Source organism: Zea mays, chromosome 8, assembly GCF_902167145.1.
Source record: "Zea mays cultivar B73 chromosome 8, Zm-B73-REFERENCE-NAM-5.0, whole genome shotgun sequence".
NCBI classification, from domain to species: Eukaryota; Viridiplantae; Streptophyta; class Magnoliopsida; order Poales; family Poaceae; genus Zea; species Zea mays.
The window spans coordinates 81,872,875-81,894,841 of record NC_050103.1 but is presented as its reverse complement, the minus strand read 5'-3'; the positions used below and the strand labels follow the sequence as shown (position 1 = coordinate 81,894,841).

General features: G+C 43.1%; 1 protein-coding gene across 1 annotated transcript; it reads right to left on the bottom strand.

Moving 5' to 3' along the window:
• Positions 1 to 2,272: 2,272 nt before the first annotated feature.
• Positions 2,273 to 8,213, bottom strand: LOC541802 (cellulose synthase-1). Its single transcript, NM_001111484.1, is given in 14 exon segments — positions 2,273 to 3,194; positions 3,527 to 3,877; positions 4,008 to 4,204; positions 4,390 to 4,648; positions 4,728 to 4,940; positions 5,024 to 5,149; positions 5,237 to 5,374; positions 5,453 to 5,798; positions 5,899 to 6,165; positions 6,495 to 6,684; positions 6,775 to 6,859; positions 7,018 to 7,202; positions 7,432 to 7,627; positions 7,945 to 8,213. Coding segments are annotated over 14 exon segments (3,228 nt in total). The 5' UTR covers positions 8,032 to 8,213; the 3' UTR covers positions 2,273 to 2,606.
• Positions 8,214 to 21,967: the final 13,754 nt, after the last annotated feature.

Below are 21,967 nucleotides of genomic sequence, written 5' to 3'. Positions count from 1 at the left end.
TGAACATCGGACCATGGTCCGATGTCACTTGCTGCTGAGCTGAAACAAGAGTTCTCTAGACAACTGGTCCGATGCGCATCAGATCGGGGTCTGTTGCCCCTTTGCACGAAAGGACACAGACTAGACTCTGGGCACTGGGTCCGACGCACACTAGACCATGGTCCGGTGCACCCAGGGTACATTTTCTATGGTTTTTTATTTGGCTTTTCTCTCCAAATTTTTGTGGGCTCTTAAGAGTTGCCTAACACTAGATTTGTGTAAGAGTTAACTACCACGCTACACTCAGACATGCCTAGGTCAAGTTACTTGTCCACAACCCCTCTTTATAGTACGACTAATAGAAAATAAAGCTCCTATTACTAAACTAAGTATCCAACAACTCCTTCAACACTCAGAACTAGTACACCATGACCTTTTTGTGTCCTTTAGCCATTTCATCGATGTACGTCCTTTCGGGGGTTTTTTCTCCTATTGAAACCCAAGTTTCTGCAATGTGACTTAACTTACCATATAATCTGCAAAACATACATTAGTCACAATAATATTATGTTGTTATTAATCACTAACACCAACTAGAGCCTAGATTCTTTCACTAGGGACTTGTTTTTGGACATCTTCAAGCATGGCTACACGTTTGGTTTGATCTTTGTTTCTAGGCATAGCTATTGTTCAAATCTCTGTTACATGGGAGTTATGTGGCATTGCGTGGAAATACCACAACACAATGGTTCTATGTGCATGAGTATTGTGGTCCGAGGGGGTGTTTGGTGGTAGTAACTAAAGTGTAGCATATGTCACATTGGATGCTCAAATATATTAGAGCTCGTTTGTGACCGAGGGTAATATAGGGGATTGAGGGGATCAAAATCCCTTACTATTCAATTTAGTAAGGCTGCGTTCGTTTGTTCAGGATTGGGGGCAGGAATGGTTCCAGGTGATCAAAGCCTATACAAATTAGATAAGCATTCCTGCTTGGACTGGTTCCAGATCACGATTCCGGAACAAACGAACACACCCTAAGGCCTTGTTCGTTTGTGTCGGATTGATGGGTCGGAACGATTCCGAGCCGAATTGTTTCTCTAATTTATATAAACTTTGATTAGCTGGAACGATTCCGGGTGCAATCCGATGTAAACGAAAAGGCCTAAGGGATTTCCCCCATCCTCTCTATTACATTTACTCTCAAAGCCCTTATGAGTATTAAATATAGTCTAATTAGAAAATTAATTATACAACTAAAGACTAAAGGACGAGACAATTTTTTAAGCCTAACTAATCCATAATTTGCAAAAGTTTATTGTAGAATCACATGGGTGAATCATGGAATAATTTGGTTTAATAGGTCCATCTTATTGTTTAATTCTTATTTATGTAATTACTTTTATAAATAATCTATATTTAATACTTCTAACTACTATCGATAGATCGGATCAGATAGGTACCAAACTTACGATATGACACGGGCTAAACATTAGCAAATAGCAACCAAACAAACACCCTAGCGTTGAGAAACAAACGGATTTTATTTGTTATTAATTTTTAGAAACAACTAGTCACCGCCCTCTAGGTTACATCAATGTCGTTTCAAAAGTGACTACCCAAGTGCGCCTGATAGTGATAACTCTGATGACCGCGTCGTCGGAGAAATATGATACCATTACGTTTAATGAGATCCCAATCTACTTGTTTTGGAAGCTGTAATTTTAGGAATTGTTGAAGAAGCTCTAATCGCATGCACACACTCCGATGGACTTTGTTACTTTGTTGTTCCACACTTATACCTCAAACAACGTCTCGAAATCTTCCAAAAGGAAACCGCTACAAATTCAGGCCAACAAAAACAGACAGGATATATGTTTCTATCTATAATTATTAGAATCGATGACCCCAGATCTAGATTTCTTAAATCAGACATATTTAAAAAAAGTGAAAACAGTTTGAAAATTTATTGCAACACCAACAGTGAAGCTGGAAGAGTAGTACCATCAGAAAATACGCTAGCGGCAGTTTCAATAACTGGACTGCCATCTGATTCCCTAATTCATGAGACCACGGCGCATCAATCCCTCCAATCCTCCATGCTTTTCAGGAATTACATGTAACAGCTGATAATCAGCCAACAATATAATGTTGCTAGTCATTCGCAATTACATATCCCCAGGGCCCATCAGAAACAATAGAGATGATACAACAGCTGCCTTATATAGTTGTGCTAATAGATTACAGTGTTCTGACTGTCTGCACACATTCCAAAGAATGTAGTCTTTGTGTATAAATAACAGCATTGCCAATATAAGCTCGTGTGAACAGTTCCCACAAACAAATGATAATTTACTCTAAAACAATAAACTGCACGCATAACAAAACTTCAAAATTCACATCTTACGCTGCTGGCTAGCGCTACATGCAAGGTAGAAAGGCTCCGTGATTCTTAGTCCGCTGCAGCACCGGCACGGAAGAAGCTAATGAACAGAGGCATAACTTAGATGCAAATCCATCCTCACCTACAACAAAAGGAATTCCCATCTAGCCTCCTCAGGTGACAGGTATTTACACGAGGGGGCAGATCTTGATTGAGCCTCTTCAAATAAGAGTCACTGTCTCGATCAGCAGTTGACGCCACATTGCCCCAAGGCAGCAGCTTTCTGTGTCGGGGAGATGAAAGGATCGATCTTCACCCACAGCAAGGAGAAGATAGATGCAAGAAGGATGGACCAGACAATGACGATTGTTGGTGTGCGGTTCTGCCTTCCCATGAGACCCTTGAGGAAGGGGTAGAGATGGAGGATCACCCAGATCGAGAAGAACAGCTTTCCAAAGAGCGGACCCCAGGATTGGTAGCCACTGTTAATGGCATAAGAAATTCCAGCCACCATTCCGACCAGGTTAATGACAAGAACAGTGGTCGGAGGAATGAGCAAACTGGTCCACTTGAACACATATAGCTCAGCAAAGTCGCCATCCTCATCAGATGCCTTTGAGGTAACTGTGAAGTTGGTATCAATCCCAGCCAACACTTTCAGCAGACCCTGGAACACTGCGAAGAGATGGGCAGAGGTGCCACCAATAACCCAAAACTGCTCATTTCTCCACCAATCTTCAATGCCAACACCACTCCATCTAAGCTCCAATATACCAGTGGCAAAAATGGAGGCGAAAAGAAGAATGAAGAACATCCCAGCATAATTGCTAATCTGCACATGACGAAATGATATAAACATTAGAAAGATGACCAAATGTAATCAAATGAAAGGTCAGTAGAATCTAGAAAAAAACACAGCTCTGCTGATCTAGACCATATGACAGCACAAAATGACTTTGCTTGCATCCATTTACATCACAAGTGAAATAATTCAAAATAACAGACTATATAGAGTAAGAAAAATGCCAAGGGAAAACAAATACTAGTTATGGCTACTTGTGCGCTGGTAATATTTATTAGTTCAGTGCGATAACAGTTATACTCTGGTATATAATTCTACCCAAAAAAAACACTGAACAGAAGGGAGGATATCTTGTCACTAACCTCAGGAATGATAAATTTATTGGTAAGGAGGCAGATAGCGGGAAGCACACAATAGGCAATAAGCGGAATGGATGTGATTGGATATACAATAGTGTTGATGTAAGCCAGCCTCTCCAAAAGCTTCAATCGTCCATTGTAACCATACCAGATAGGACAATGTCTACTAAGCAGAATTTCCACTGACCCAAGAGCCCAACGGAGCACCTGATTAAGACGATCGGAAAGATTGATTGGTGCAGAACCCTTGAAACAAGGTCGTGGTGGCATGCAGTAGATTGATTGCCAGCCCCTTGCATGCATTTTAAACCCAGTCAGAATATCCTCCGTTACTGAACCATAGATCCAGCCAATCTGAAACAACATAAAAAAGGACAATCATAATCTGAGCCCTCGAATGGGAAAGATACCCCATGCCACGATGGTAAGTTAAATAACTCTATGATATGAATCAAAGAGAGGACAATATGCTTGCCACACTAACCTCTTTTCCCCATTCAGTTTTGTCCTCATATCCACAACTGATGACATGGATAGCTTCCTTTAGTAGAGAAGCTGGGTTTGTTGAAGGTGGTATGCCACCTTGTGTCATAAAGGTGGATGCAATGAAAATAGGAGACTGACCAAAGCGTTTCTCCAATTTCCTCTGGGACATAAGCACTGACCTTTCATCCTCATAACCTAATGGGATTCCACATGTAAGATAAGCAGGAGCCAGCCAACTTGAGAAGCAAAGAATCGTTTTCCTATTTACGTCCAGAAATCAAACTAAGACAATTACGTTTGAAAATGCAATAGAAGCAGCGATGTTCTCAGATCTCTAAGGATAAAAGTAAGATAAAAAATGCACAACAGCAAGAACACACCTTCAATACCCTCTTCGATGTCTTCCATATTGAAGATGGGAGCTGAAGATTCTGTTCTCTTCATAATACGGCTTTGACTATCCATATAACTCTTGTTCTTTTTCTTCCTTCTACCACAGCAGCTCTTAATAACAATGTTTGGCTCCAGATCAGCTTCAGTCAAAACAGGATCGTATCCATACAAAGCCTGTCTATTGAAACAGCATCCTGTTCCCACGTAAACTGGACCCTGAATGCCATCCAGACCTTTCATGTTGATCTGCAAAACAAATAACATGTGAGCCATGAATGTTTTGTTGTGATGATTACAAAAGCAACCATCAGTCCACAATACTTACATCAAAGAAAACTATGTTCCGATTAGCATATCGATCGTGCAAGTCAATGCCATCAAATCTCTGTGGAAATTGTACATAACAAGTTTTCCTTCCTAGAGCCGGATCCATCATGAAGCACATTGCTTCTCTAAGAGCTTTGCTGCTATTGAAGTAATGGTCGCAATCCACATTGAGAAGATAGGCACCATTTGTCAGCACAGCAGATACACGAATCTGCCCACCAGTGAAAGGGGTATAATTAGCATGGAACAGATGATCCCTGGGGTACAAGTGAATTCATGGAGAGAAAATCATACCAGCGCATTCATTGCACCAGCCTTCTTGTGATGCTGAAAGCCTGGTCTCTTTTCACGAGAGACATAGACAAGACGTGGTAACTCATTTCCATCAGTGTCGAGCCCACCACTGTGCCCCAAGAAAACCTGATTCCACATAGAAGAATACATAAAAACAAAATTACAACCAAATTTCTAAAGAAGCTTCATTTGAAACAATGGGCAGTTGAGCACCTGAATCATGCCAGGATGGTCCCTAGGATTATTCCCAGGCCATGCAGTTCCATCAGCCATGGTCCACCCCTCTTCAGGCACTTTCTGTGCTTTGGCAACAAGGGCATTGATTCTTACTTTGAATTCTTCATACTCCCTCTGAAAAAATGCATATCCAGAGTTAAAAAAGAGAGGAAGGTAGAGCAATGGTGATGTAACCATGAGATAGCAGTTTACCTTCATTGCGCGTCTTTCCTTAACAAATGAAGGTTGAATTTTGTCCTTCAGGTAATCTATTTTTTGAGCAAAGTAAAATTCTGGAGCTCTTGGTTCAATATTGTGCTTCTTACAAAAGGGAACCCACTTTCTAGCAAATTCTGCGGTTTCTGAGAGAGACTCAAAAGTCAGCATAGCTGAACCATCATCAGAAACATAGCATGACACTTTGTCAACAGGGTAATCCACAGAAAGAATGGACAAAACAGTGTTGGCTGTGATCAGTGGAGGTTCCTTCAATGGATCCACTGTACTGACGAAGACATCAATGGGAGCCAGCTGTGATGGCTCTCCCTCTCTATCATACCTGAAACATTAGAATTAGGATATCAACACACAAAATGTCAACACAAAGAGCATTTCAGCAAACAAAATCTCAAAGAAACATGTGCAATGTTGTAACTTACCTCAATGCAAGCCTGTCAAGATATGTCTCACGGTTGATTGGATACCATTTTGGGAACTGATCTAGAAGCCAAGACAAGGCAAACCAGACCTCGCAGATAACAGATACTAGCCATAATCCATAAGCATTACGCACTGGATGACTGACACGATACTGGAAGAAGAAGCACAGGATGATAAGACGGAGAATGATCACTACCCGGTAAAGGTTGAGCTGGTTTGAGGAAATTGGCACGATACGGCTCAAAGGTAGCCGTGCATCATCAACCCTGTGACAGCAAAAATTACAGAGTGCTCAATTTCTTTGAAGCAAAATAAAAATATATCTGAATGTGTGCACTATTAGTAAGGGTTAGCTAAGGAAGGATAAATAGATCTTCATCTATTTGGAAATGCAAAATTATCAGTCATTGATTGACATGAACCGGCAGTTTAATGCCCTTGTGAGTCCTCTTCAGTATACAATCGTATAGCATACCCCCACTAGTTCATCCCAAAGCAACACAATACCAGATACAACATGAACATATATCACGCAAACCTAAATCTAATGCACTGTTAGGAGGAATAATATCATAGGCAAGGGAAGGTGGTATACATTTGCATATCTTCTCCATTTGAGCCAGTCCCCTCCATGTCTCCTCCTCTAGCCTCTGGATATTTATTAGTCACTTGCATCATATTTTTGTCCTGTTTAACCCTCCAGCTCTCAACTCTTTCCTTCCAGTCAACACTATTAAGCCCATAGGAATTCAAGTCCTTCGAGGGGTCCACAATCCTCACAGGAACTGAAATCATAGTAAAGAAATATTAACGATCCCAGCTAATATGCAGACAAAATCTCCAAACATAGGAATTTATGATGTTTGATAAAATACCTGGGACGCTTGGATCAACATAGCTCGATGTTGGACTGCGGATAGAATGACGGTCAGGGGAAGCATCAGGAATCTCTCCAGATATCTGAAGATAAGTATCAGTATGTTAGTTGGTAAGAGCACATATTCATATAGAAATAAGTATTAATAACAGAAGTGCACCAGTGGGCAGTAACAACTAGCGAACAATGCACCACAGTATCACTCAAATCAACAAATGAACATGAATGACATGTATTATACCTGTTGACCGCTTGTCAGGCGTGGAATCCGATGATGTGGCTCATGGCGAGCAGATGAAGACAGATCAGCATCATCTCCTTGCAGTTGCCACTCTGGGCCTTTCCCATTGCCTTGCTTGTAGTTGAATTCATTGTCTAGGTCATCAACATCTTCCTCATCCTCATCACCATGAACTCGAGGGCTACCTGAATTTCATAAGACGAAGTAAGAAGAATTCGTTAATTACTGTTGTAGAGAATAAAATGAAGCAGATGGCTTAATCTAGGCTGTCGAATGTCATTATCATAAGGCATATCCACTATGCTGCAAGCCTGGAACCTTTTATTCACGTAAAGTAAGCATGTGATGTGAACTCCGTCATGCTAGCATCATACAAGTTACACACACACTCAAAGGAGTTGCCAGGAAACCAACCTTTCTGTCTCTTGTATCTAGTCTTGCACTGGGGGCAGCATTGGTTCCCCTCCTTGCGCTCATACTCATAGCATGGGCGGCAGACAGGGAAGGCACACTCATTGCAGGCAACAAAGACATCACCAGTGGCTGAAACACCCACAGAGTCACCACAAATCTGGCAGACCTGCCCATTCGCACTCTTTGTGGGCTTAGCCTGCATTAGCGAGATAACGACAAAGTCAGCACACATGCAATCAGAATTACAGCATTAGAGAACACATCAGTGACTCATGCACTTTACTGGTGAGCAACAGACTGTAAAAATCAACCTGCGATCAAGTGTCTATTAGTCTTGAAGTCGAGGCTAAGATCAAAATGTCAGGAAGGTAATTTTGAATTTACATAAGATGAACTAATTCAATGAACTAAGACCTCAGCCCAGATCCAGCGACAGACGCGCGCACGACATGAGCCGCTAGGAACTGAATCTGAAGCAGGCAGCGAGGACGGCACTGGGTTGGCTGGACGTACCGAGCCCGGCGCATCGCCGTCGTGGCGGATCATGACGAACTCGTTGCGGTTGTGCGAGCCCGCCACCATCCCCTTGTTGGCCGCCATCTCCGCTCCCTCCCCGCTGCTCCCACCGAGACGGCTCCACACGCCAACGACACCAACACCGACGAGGCGGGCGGAGACCAATCGGCCCGTGCGGGCCTCTAGATCCGAGCGGCGTTGGCGACCACCATGCCCCAAATTCCTCCCGCTCGATCGCTGCAATGCCGCGCAGTGCTTCTGCTGCTGCTTCCGCTTCACACCTTCCTTCCCCTTCAATTACTCCTACATAATACGCCCCCGCTCTCACTCGGTTTCGTTTAGTTGAGTTGGTGGGAGTCCCCCCGGGCTAGCGCCGGTCACTGTGGAGCTGCTGCACGTAACGGCGGGGAGGAGTACGGGCGATCTCGGCCGTTGGCGCGACCGATGGAGAGACCAAGCGCCGTCGGATGCGGAAGGGCGGGAGTGTGCACGTCGACGTCGCGTCGCTGTGCCCAGGCTGTCCCCCGCCGCGCACGCTGAGAGCGGGGCCCGGGCGACCGGCTGCAGCAGGTCGATCTGTCGGTGCCTCGTCGGCGGACCGAATTGGCCTTCTACCTGCCGCAGTGCCGCTGATTATTTGTTTTTTTCCTTTTAATTAGTAGTGGTGACAAAAGGGACTGAAAATGCAATTGCACCATGTCTGTTCCGTGTGAGTTGGCATCGACCTGATCATGGGCTTGTGATTAGTAGTACATGCATATTTCTCCTTGCTTTAAACTTTTGGTTTAAACTGTTTGGTGCATCTAAGTCCCGGGCTCCTTAAAAAACTCCTTCAACGACTTTTTAAAAAAAATCTATCAAAGGGGCTCTTTGATAAGCTTTTGCTATAAAAGAGGGAGGAGCTCTAAAAAAACAGCAGAAGTCAAGAGCTAGAAAAGGAGCTTCTATCGACTCATCTCCCATGTTTTTCTCTTCATCAACGCTACATCTTAAGAGAAGCTGCAGGAGGAGCTATATTACCAACCAAACAGGGTGCTCTTTCTAGAGTTATTCCTAAAACTAAGGAGGGGTTGTTTTCTTAGAGTTGCTAGAGCCAGGGCTGAAGCTGACATAGAAAGAGCCCTATCAAACGGGGCCTAACTTAGATCTTGTTTGGACCATTTCAGCTTCAAAAAACTTGGTGAAGTTGATAAAGCAGGACATTAGGTGCTTCGAAAAATCGTAAAACTGAAGTTGCAGACTTTTAGAAGGCATTTAGATAAATCATTTTGTTTCTCATTTAGATCAAAAATATTTTGAAACTGTTTAAATTTATATTATACACCACAGATTCACGCCGAAGCTAGAACCTAGAGCAGTGCCAAACAAGATATGAGCTGAGTCACAGATCTCGAGTTCGAATGCTAGCTAGCATAATTAAAATAAAATAATTGTTGCTCACTCCAATTCTACGCCTGAGACCAAGAAAGTGTTGGAAAATAATATGCACACCTCTTCCTATCAGCTTACCCTTTTGGTTTTGTGCGGTGAAAGAGAAATATGTCATAGGACCATTTCTACCTGTTTTGGTGATTAAGTCCTCAACGCACTACATTGGACTAACCACTTTGATATAAGAATGAGTATATGTGCATAAAAGGCAAATTGAAGAGATCAAGTCCATATGAGCTGATTTGAAGGACTAGAAGTGCAATTTTGGACAAACTAGTATAAACACAAGGTTTAAGTGTTTGGATAAACTATACCGTCGTTCGGAACTGGAGGTGGGCAGTTCACCCAACAGGTTTTGCCGGAGAGGTGGACAAAAGCGCTCATTGCAGAGATCTCGGAAGCGCTACCATGGTATGTTGGGGTTGTCGCGCTCCACCATGTCGTACGAAGTACAGCCAGCCCCGATCAAGTGATATGAGGCTAGCCATACTTTGCCTTCTTCCAGAGTGTGTTGTCCCTGGAAGAACCTGACATAATGATTGAGCCATGCCACTGGTCATCTTTGCCATCGTAGGTGGGGAAATTCAGTTTATAGAAGTGTGGAACCCTGTCGTGGGCTGAGAAGCTATCCGGGTGGGATGATGGAATGGTAAGGGATGGGTGGGAGGGCTATATGGTGGATGGAAATGATGGTATGAGTGATGGGGAAGGTGGAAAGTGGATTTGATGCAGGTAAGCCGAGGTGGAACGACAGTAGATGGTAATGGTATGGAGTTTGGCATGGTGGTTGCCAGAATACCGCCATATCCGGGCATACCATATGGGAACTCCGGCTGGCTGGTGGGGAAGGTGGTTTGGGTGGCGGTGGGGTGAGACTCCATATCGATGATGCAAGTGGAGAGGTCAGCAAATTTGGTGGCCAGGCCGGTGACAATCTTAAGGACGTTATCAAGCTTCTGACCAGCCATCGTGTTGTTTGTGGCAGCGGAGGTTGCCGTCAACTCGCCGTCCAAAGAACCTGGCATTGCCGATACCAAATTGTAAGAAACACTCCTCAGTCTCAAGTGGTAGGGATGGGAAGTAGGAGGTTGAGGCTGGTAGCCTTGACGGTGGCGAAGTGGCTGGGGCGTCGTGCTGCTGCACGACGAAGGTTGGTGGAGATATGTGAGAAGATAACCCCTTCTATTCGATTAATTCTCCACTTATTTATTTCTTTCAATCATTTGGCTTTATATATACAGCTGAACAGACCTCCTAACACAATATAACACAATCTCCTATCTTTTAGCAAACTGAATCTTCTATTCTTTCTCTCCCTATCTCAACAAAAAACTTATCCTATCTAAGCCGACAGCTCAGCCTCATGAGGTTTGGTCGACCTTTGTAACACCCTGAATTTGGGGTATAAAATTTCTTTGCTCATATCCACAAATCCAGGTGTTACTCCCCTCTTCTCCTCTCTCCCAACCCCCTTATCTCTTTTCTATAGAAGAAGAGTGTTATTCTATTTGGAAATGTAATTATACTCTAGTAGGCAAAACCCAAGGGAGTATGAAATGCTGCATCATGATGAACCCCAAACTTTACTTTTGTTGGATGCATATGCTTAAGATGCTTCCTTTTGAATTTGTGGCTCATTTGCATTTGAATTCAAAAGAGGAAATAAAAGAAAAGGAAAGTGGAAATTCAAAATAAAAGAAAAGGGAAAAGAAGCCTACAACCCCCTCCCCGTCGGCCTTTCGGCCCACCCTAGGCCACCTTCCCCGCTCCTGTGTGTGCTCTCTCCCTCTTTCTGCCCCGTGGACCCGCCCTGTCAACGCTCGTCACCCACTCGCCCGCGCCAGCCCACTAACACCCTAGTCCCACTCGTCAGCTCCGTCCCCTCCCCGCAACCTACTCCAGACTTAAGAGACACCTCATTGTCTATACTTTCCTGTTGAACCTGTGATCACTCTGTTGCATATGTTTGTTGTATTATTCTTTTGTTATTAACCAAGTGTGTTGAATGAATGATTGTTTTACGTAGACAACGAGCAGTCTGTGTTTCCCGAGGAAGTTGCAAGAGAAGTCCCTGAGCAGCAACTTGGTGAAGGCAAGTGTCCTCTGACCCATTATATCCTACTTACTTCATCATTTACTCTTCCGTATACCATGGTTAACCTAAGGATTTGACTAGTTCTCTGTTATCCTGTCCTCGAATTACCTTTTGGGTTGAGCTACTATGATTAATATCATGCTAGTGCTTTACTTTAATCAATGAACATGATGAGAATACTGAAAGGGAAATGAGCTTAATCATTTCCTATAATCAATTTTGGTGGTTGACGTCCATCACAACCACATGGACTAACTAGTTTGCCTAGATGTCTTTTATCTCAGGTGCATAAGGTTCAACATAAACCAAGAAAGAAATTAAGTTGGGGATTCAACAAGTTTGGAGCAAAGACTTGAGAGTGTGCTGCCAGTGGCGCACCGGACAGTGTCCGGTGCCCCAGGCCAAGCTATACTCAAACCAGCCACTCTCGGGTTTTCCTAGGGCGTGCTCCGCTATAATTCTCCGGACTGTCCGATGTGCACTGGAGATGTTCGGTGAGCCAACAGAGCAATGGTAACCTAGCGCTAACGGTCGACTGCCAAAGTGAACAGTGCATGTCAGAGGTCAGAGCAAAGAAGTCAGAGCACACCGGACATGTCCGGTGCAGCTATAGGACAAAAGGTTTCAATGGTCGATAGCTCCAAATCCCAATGGACGTGCTGACGTGGCACACACCAGACAGTGAACAGTACCTGTCCGGTGCACCACCGGACTGTCCGGTGTGCCCATCGACAGCAAAAACAGCCAACAGCTAGAAAGTGGTTGCAGGCTATAAATACCCCCCAACCACCCCCTTCAATTGCATCCAAGTTTTCTGAACTCCGCATTCATTGCAAGAGCAAAAGACTTCACTCCAAGACACATTCCAAAGATCAAATCCTCTCCAAGTCTCAAAATCAACTCAATCGCTTAGTGACTTAAGAGAGAGTGTTTTGTGTTCTATTGTTGCTCTTGTTGCTTGGATTGCTTTCTCCTTCTCTATTCTTATTCTTATAAGTGCTTTGTAAAGCTAGCAAGAGACACCTAAGTGTGTGGTGATCCTTGCGGGGTCTTAGTGACCCAAGTGATTAAGGAGAAGCCTCGACCGGTCTGTGTCACCGATTGAGAGAGGGAAAGGGTTGGAATAGACCTAGCCTTTGTGGCCTCCTCAACAGGGACTAGGTTCTTTGGAACCAAACCTCGGTAAAACAAATCACCGTGTTCACTTGTTGATTCTCACTTGATTTGTTTCGCCTCTTTCCTCTCTCTAAAGTTCCCTTGCTCATATTGATTTGAGTTTGCTCCCAAATGTTATCCGCATTGATTGAGCAACTCTAAGCAAGGAGAACTATCTTTCGAACTAGGATTTAATTCTAACGCCAACCCTGGCCTTAGTGTGTGTTTAAAGTTTATAAATTACAGGTTTCACCTATTCACCCCTCCCCTCTAGGCGACTTTCAATTGGTATCTGAAGCGCCCCAGATCCTCTGGGACTCAAATGTGATACAATTACTAGTCCCAGGAGGCCAGTAAACACATTATACATCAGATTATACCAAATCTGCTTAAACGAGACAAACCTATAAAGGTGGCGAACAACTTTAAGAGTTGGTCCACAACTCGGGACATATCATCAGAGTGGGGCTGAAGCAGCCCGATATACGCAGCGAAGCAAATCAGCGGTCCAACAGCCACAGGCAAGGTTGGGAACAGTCGCAACTCTTACCCGATCTCCTTTTTTCTGAAAAACAACAAATAAGCAAGGGTGAGTACAAACGTACTCAGCAGCCCACCTTCACCCGCGGAATGGGGAAATCAGATATAATGCATGGAATATGTGGAGCTCAGGATATTTTGCAGAAATAGCAATATTTTATGCAGGGTTGTTTTGTAAAACGTTTTGTATTTTTCAAAGCGCATCCTCTCCCAAAGGAGCAGGAAGTTTTTTTCAATATTAGAACAAAATACTCTGGACTAAACCATCCAGGTATCTCAGCAGTTCCCCACTGGTTTTCATTTTCAAAAACAGCTACTGGACTTCCCGTCCACCATAGCTCATGGCTCAACCGCCGGACCTTTTAAAAACCACTTTTCTCAAATGCGCCTCTTTTTTTGAAAACAAAACACTAATTGTCATACCACACCAGACTCGTCCATTCCTGTGGACACAGACTATTCGAATAGGTTTGAACTCTGCGTAGAGGGGTACACTTTACCCACTAGTCCGGCTCTGCGATGATCTCATGGCCAATGAGATCCGAATCCGAATCTCTTTCTTTCCTCGCACGTCTTAACCTTAACGGTTATACCGGAAGGAGTCAGGCCACCGCCATGTCGAAACCGGACAAAACATTCCCCTCCTTATCCTCCCGGTGCTCCCCAGCCTTCATAACCCTGGGGTTGGACCGTACGAGTTCAGATTGAGTGACTGCCCACACAGTCTCGAGTGGTTGTACTTATCATAAGTACAGGTAGTGAAAGATGACAAACCGGTCCTTATACGAGGGGACAATCCTTCTGCTCACGCCTAAACCAGCTGAGCCATCACCTTAGGCCCTCCCCTAAACCAGGGAGTCCCTGATTATTCCACTCACAAGGTGATAAGGGTGAAAACCCTTCATCATACACATTTTGAAAAGCATTTTCTTTTGAAAACTCACACCTTTTCTCAAATCATTTGTAACAAATATATCAAGGATTGATTGCGGCAAGCGTCTTGGGTGGCCATAATAACTTGTCTCAAAATCATATCATGCATAAAATAATAGGTTGAGGGTTGTGGTTGAAAAATCATAGGTAATTTATGCATCAAAGGGAACCAGTGAGCTTGTCGTGCTTATTTGATGAAGGGGGAAGGGGAGCTCGCGGAACTGGCTTCTAGCTCCACTGCCTGGCGTAGACTTGCAGATCTGGCCTCCACGAGACGACACAAACGCTCCGATAACTATGCAACATGAATAAGCAAACATACAAACAAGCAAGTATACCAACAAATATTTAGTATAGTGGTCAGAATAGTGATATATGGATGGGTAGAGTCTTGAGTGGAATCTGTGTCATGTGGTGTTGTGATATTACTGGTGGTGGAGCGGAGGTGCTTACCAGGAGGGTGGACTGGAGGTGAAGCGACACTATGCGTGTAGCCGGCAGAGCGGAGTAACTGAGTGGGGGAGGTGTTTGCCTTAGCTGAGGGTGTTGAGTGTGTGTGGAGAGGGAGAGGGTAGTTGGGTGTATTTATAGCTGGGTGTATGTGGTGTAGCACAGTGAAGTTCACTGTTGGTGAGAATAGTGACGAATGAATCGTCTGACTTAGTATGAACAGGAGAGTTATAGGCAGAATATGGGACTAGAGTATTTTGAGAGTTTTCTGGAATATGGACCAGGCTTAAGGGATGACATGGTTGGATAGGGAATAGTTTGGTAAGAATTTAGACACAAGAATTATTGGAATCTGAGTTTGGAAGCCTGGTTCAAAGGAATCTCAAAGTTAAGCATGCTCAACTTGGAGAAACCTAGGATGGGTGACCAGATGGGAAGTTCCCTACTGGAAGGAAAATCACAGTCACCGGAGTTCGTGTGACTGGAATCTGGGTCTGACTGGTCTTAGGTGGACTGGACAGCATGATGGATGAGTAGCTAAATTTTGGGGGTGACCGGATGGACGATGAATAGTAAACATGATGAATAGCAACACTGAATAGTAACGATGAATAGTGATGGTGAATAGTAATGGTAAATAGTGATGTGAATAGTTCATATGAACGAACGATGAACGATGAATAGTGGCTATGAACGAACGATGAACGATGAATATGAACTATGAACGAACGGACGAACGATCGAATGATCGGACGAACGAACGATCGAAATTTCGGCAGCATAACGACAGGATAAAGATTATCTGGAAGAACGATGAAATAGGGACTATGAACGAACGATGAACGATGAATAGGAACTATAAACAAACGATGAACGACCGAATGATCGAACGAACGAACGATCGGAATTTCGGCAGCATAACAGCAGGAAAAAGATTATTTGGACGAACGAACGGACGAACGATCGAATGATCGGACGAACGAACGATCGGAATTTCGGCAGCATAACGGCACGACAAAGATTATCTGGAAGAACGATGAATAGAGACTATGAACAAATGATGAACAATGAATAGGAACTATGAACGAACGATGAACGATCGAATGATCGAACGAACGAACGATCAGAATTTCGGCAGCATAACGGCAGGAAAAAGATTATTTGGATGAACGAACAGACGAATGATCAAATGATCAGACGAACGGACGAACGAACCATGAACGATCGGACGAACGATCGGACGAACGAACAAACAAACTAAGAACAGGGGGACGAACGATCGAAGAACGACCGAACGATCCTTGTGCTAGTGTGTGCTTGTGTGGAACATGGAGTGGGTGTGTGGGGGGGGGGGGAAGAGAGTTGCCATGAAATGGCTTGGGGTGGGATGAGAGGAGGCCCTTGCCCCTCTATTTATAGCCATGGTGGGGGGATTAGGGGGAGAGATGAGAGGATTAGTGGGAGGATGAGAGGATTAGTGGGAGATTAGCATGTATTTGTCTTGTATAAGTGAGATTAGCTTGTAGAGCTTACCGTATGACACTGGAGGCATACATATACGTATGAGCCTGAGGAAAGTTATGAAGAAAATATTTATAGGGACTTGAAAAATGATTCTGAAGGTATTTCTCAAGAGGAAAATACTTGGAGATATATCAGTGGAATATTTGGACAGTATTTCTGGAAAGAACTTGAAGGGGATCACTAGGGAAATATCTGGGCGATATTTCTGGAAAGAGTTCGAGGGTGATCACTGGGGAAATATCTGGGTAGTATTTCTGGAAGAATTTGAGGGGATCACTGGAGAAATATCTGGACAGTATTTCTAAAAAGAATTTGAGGGTGATCACTGGGGAAATATTTGTAGGATAATTTGAGGAGGATTTTGTATAGAATATAGACCACTATAATTTATTTGTTGATATCAACTTGCAAACAAGCATTTTGAAATGAAATTTGAAATTCATTTTGAATTTAGAGCGAGTTTGAGAAAATTTCAGGATTTGAATTTTTGGGATGCTACAGTATCAGAGCCAGTGCTTCATTAAGAGTCTAACAAACTCGAAGTGATGTCTGGAGATCACGCCAAGAGGGAGATTATCACCGGCAACAAGTCCATGGGCTCGGGAAGGACTCTATCAAGGGAGTCCAGTGATAAATACAAGAAGGAATCCTCTTCCTCCATCAAGTCACATAGGAAGGGTGACAAGAAGAAAAATAAAATGAAGAAGGTGGTCTACTATGAGATCGACTCTTCATCACCTTCCACATCTGGCGCCGAGTCTACAACTTCGAAGTGCCACGAGCGTAAGAAGTATAGTAAGATGCCTCTTCTCTCCTCGCATTCCTAAACACGCTCCTCTACTTTCGGTACCCCTAGGCAAGCCACCATATTTTGGTGGTGAAGGATATTGTATGTGGAGTGATAAAATGAGGCACCATCTAACCTCACTCCACGAAAGCATATGGGATATTGTTGAGTTTGGAGCGCAGGAACCATAGGTGGGCGACGAGGACAACGACTCGGACGAGGCCGCCCAAATTAGGCACTTTAATTCCCAAGCAACTTCTATACTCCTCACCTCCTTGTGTCGAGAGGAGTATAATAAGGTGCAAGGGTTGAAAATGCCAAAGAAATTTGGGACGTCCTCAAAACGGCGCACGAAGGGACAGGTGACCAAGATCACCAAGCGTGAGACGATCGAGGGAGAGCTCGGTCGATTCGTCCTCAACAAAGGAGAAGAGCTGCAAGCAATGTACAACCGACTCAAGACGATGGTCAACCAAGTGCGCAACCTCGGGAGCACCAAGTGGGATGACCATGAAATGGTCAAGGTTATTCTTAGATCTCTTGTTTTTCGTAATCCCACTCAAGTGCAACTAATACGTGAAGATCCAAGATGTAAACAGATGTCTCCCGAGGAAGTGATTGGCAAGTTTGTGAGCTTTGAACTTATGATCGAAGACTCCAAACACATTGTCAACTTGGAGCAAGGCGCCACCTCCACACCCGAGGTACAACCCGTTGCATTCAAAGTAATGGAAGATAAGAAGGAAGAGTTTACACCAAGTAGACTTCCAATCGACGCCTCCAAGCTCGACAACGAGGAGATGGCTCTTATCATTAAGAGCTTTCGACAAATCCTCAAACAAAGGAATGGGAAGGACTACAAGCCCCGTTCCAAGAGGGTGTGCTACAGGTGTGGTAAGTCCAGTCACTTTATAGCAAAATGTCCATATACAAGTGACAGTGATAGGGACGACGACAAGAAGGGGAAGAAAAAGATGGAGAAGAAAAGATACTACAAGAAGAAGGGTGGCGAGGTGCACATGGGACGGAAATGAGACTCCGATGAGAGCTCCACCGACTTCTCCTTCGACGAGGATGCCGCCAACATCGCCATCAACAAAGGACTTCTCTTCCCCAATGTCGGCTACAAGTGCCTAATGGCTAAGGACGGCAAGAAGAAGAATAAGGTACATTCTAGAGATACCCCTAAATATACTACATCTGATGATGAGGGTAGCTCTAGTGATAATGAAGATGATTTAACTTCTCTTTTTGCCAACCTTACTAAAGATCAAAAGAAGAAAATAAATGAATTGATAGAATCCATTAACGAGAAGGATGATCGCTTGGAATGCCAAGAGGACTTGCTCGTTAAGGAAAATAAAATTTTTGTTAAGTTGAAAAATGCTTATGCTCTAGAGATAGAAAAATGTGAAAATTTATCTAAAGAGCTTAACATTTGCAATGATTCAATTTCTTGTCTTAGAGATGAGAATGCTAGTTTAAATGCTAAGATTAATGAATTGAATGTTTGCAAACCATCTACATCTACTGTCGAGCATGTCACCATTTGCACTAGATGTAGAGATATTAATGTTGAAGCTATTGATGATTACCTTACCATGATTAAAGAACAAAATGATCACATAGCTAAATTAAATGCTAAAATTGTCGAGCATGAATTAGAAAATGAAAAATTTAAATTTGCTCGTAGCATGCTTTATAATGGGAGACGCCCTGGCATTAAGGATGGCATTGGCTTCCAACAAGGGAGCCAAAGCAACATCAAACTTAATGCCCCCAAGAAACTATCTAATTTTGTTAAGGGTAAGGCTCCCATGGTTCAGGATAGAGAGGGTTACATTTTATATCCTAAGAACTATCCTGAGCACAAAATTAGGAAAATCCATGCTAGAAAACCTCATACTGTTTCTCGTCATGCTTATTTGTATAGTAATGATGCATCTAGCTCTAGGCATTCCACTCATATCAAAATGCCTAAAAAGAAAATCCCTAATGAGCATAACATTTCATTTAAGACTTTTGATGCATCTTATGTATTAACTAACAAATCAGGCAAAGTAGTTGCCAAATATGTTGGGGCAAACACAAGAGTCCAAAGACTTGTGTTTGGGTACCTAAGAACAAGGCCTAAATTTATTTTGTAGGTTTATGCATCCGGTGGATCAAGTTGGATAATCGATAGCGGGTGCACAAACCACATGACAGGGGAGAAAAGGATGTTCTCCTCATATGAGAAAAATGATGATCCCCAAAGAGCTATCACATTCGGGGATGGAAATCAAGGTTTGGTCAAAGGTTTGGGTAAAATTGCTATATCTCCTGACCATTCCATTTCTAATGTTTTTCTTGTAGATTCTTTAGACTACAATTTGCTTTCTATCTCTCAATTATGTAAAATAGGCTACAACTGTCTTTTTACGGATATAAGTGTTACTGTCTTTAGAAGAAGTGATGATTCAATAGCATTTAAGGGAGTGTTAGATGGTCAACTGTATTTAGTCGATTTTAATGATAACAAAGCTGAACTAGACACTTGCTTAATTGCTAAGACTAATATGGGCTGGCTCTGGCATCGCCGACTTGCCCATATTGGGATGAAAAATCTTCACAAGCTTCTAAAGGGAGAACACATTTAAGGACTAACAAATAGAAAGACATGATTTGTAGCGCATGCCAAGCAGGGAAGCAAGTTGGAGTTCATCATCCACACAAGAACATCATGACGATCGACTGGCCGCTTGAGCTACTCCACATGGACCTATTTGGTCCGATCACTTACATAAGTATCAGCAGGAGTAAGTATTGTCTTGTTATTGTGGATGATTATTCTCGCTTCACTTGGGTATTCTTTCTACAGAAAAAATCTCAAACCCAAGAGACCTTAAAGAGATTCTTGAGATGGGCTCAAAATGAGTTCGGATTAAGAATCAAGAAGATTAGAAGCGACAATGGAACGGAGTTCAAGAACTCTCAAATTGAAGGATTTCTTGAGGAAGAGGGCATCAAGCATGAGTTCTCTTCTCCCTACACACCTCAACAAAATGGTGTAGTGGAGAGGAAGAATAGAACTCTACTAGATATGGCAAGGACCATGCTTGATGAATACAAGACACTGGATCAGTTTTGGGTAGAAGCGATTAACACCGCTTGCTACTCCATCAACCGACTCTACCTTCACCGAATCCTCAAAAAAACATCATATGAACTCCTCACCGGTAAAAATCCCAATGTTTCCTATTTTAGAGTTTTTGGGAGCAAATGCTTTATTCTTATTAAAAGAGGTAGAAATTCTAAATTTGCTCCTAAAGCAGTAGAAGGCTTTTTACTTGGTTATGACTCAAACACAAGAGCATATAGAGTCTTCAACAAGTCCACTGGATTAGTTGAAGTTTCTTGTGACATTGTGTTTGATGAGACTAATAGCTTCCATGTGGAGCAAGTTGATCTTGATGAACTAGATGATGAAGAGGCTCCGTGCGTCGCGCTAAGGAACATGTCCATTGGGAATGTGTGTCCAAAAGAATTCGAAGAGCCTACATAAGCACAAGATCAACCATCATCTTCCATACAAGCATCTCCACCAACTCAAGATGAGGACATGGCTCAGGAAGAAAAGGATGAAGACCAAGATGACGAGCCACCTCACGAGGAGGACATTGATCAAGGGGGAGATGAAGATGTTCAAGACAAGGAAGATGATTAAGAGATTCGGGATCAAAGACCACCACACCCAAGAGTCTACCAAGAAATTCAAAGAGATCACCCCATTAACTCCATACTTGGTGACATTCACAAGGGGGTAACCACTAGATCTCGAGTTGCTCATTTTTGTGAACATTACTCTTTTGTGTCTTCTATTGAGCCATACAGGATAGAGGATGCACTTAGAGATCCAGACTGGGTAGTGGCAATGCAAGAGGAGCTCAACAACTTCACGAGGAATGAGGTATGACATTTAGTTCCACTTCCTAACCAAAATGTTGTAGGTACCAAATGGGTATTTCGCAACAAACAAGATGAGCATGGTGTGGTGACTAGGAACAAAGACCGACTTGTTGCAAAAGGTTATTCACAAGTCGGAGGTTTGGATTTTGATGAAACCTATGCACCCGTAGCTAGGCTTGAGTCAATTCGTATATTACTTGTCTATGCTACTTACCATGGCTTTAAGTTATATCAAATGGATGTGAAGAGTGCCTTCCTCAATGGTCCTATCAAGGAAGAAGTATATGTTGAGCAACCTCCCATCTTTGAAGATAGTGAGTATCCTAACCATGTTTATAAGCTCTCAAAGGCACTTTATGGGCTAAAGCAAACCCAAAGAGCATGTTATGAATGCCTAAGAGACTTTATTATCACTAATGACTTCAAAGTTGGAAAAGCATATCCTACTCTCTTCACCAAAACTATTGCAAAAGACTTGTTTATATGCCAAATTTATGTTGATGATATTATATTTGGGTCTACTAACAAGTCAACTTGTGAAGAGTTTAGTAGGATAATGATACAGAAATTCAAGATGTCTATGATGGGGGAGTTGAAGTATTTCCTTGGATTTCAAATCAAGCAACTCCAAGAGGGCACCTTCATCAGCCAAACTAAGTACATTCAAGACATACTTAAGAAGTTTGGAATGAAGAATGCCAAACCCATCATGACACTCATGGGAACAAATGGGCATCTCGACCTCGACACAGGAGGTAAATCCGTAGATCAAAAGGTATACCGGTCGATGATAGGATCTTTACTCTATTTATGTGCTTCTCGACCAGACATTATGCTTTCCGTATGCATGTGTGCAAGGTTCCAAGCAAATCCTAAGGAAGTTCACCTTAAGGCCGTGAAAAGAATCATGAGGTATTTAGTTTACACTCCCAAGTTTGGGCTTTGGTACCCCAAGGGATAGACCTTTGATTTAATTGGGTATTCCGATGCTGATTATGCTGGATGTAAAATTGACACGAAGAGCACATCAGGGACTTGTCAGTTTCTAGGAATATCCCTGGTGTCTTGGGCTTCAAAGAAACAAAACTCAGTAGCTCTATCCACTGCCGAAGCCGAGTATATTGTTGCAGGCCACTGCTGTGCACAATTACTTTGGA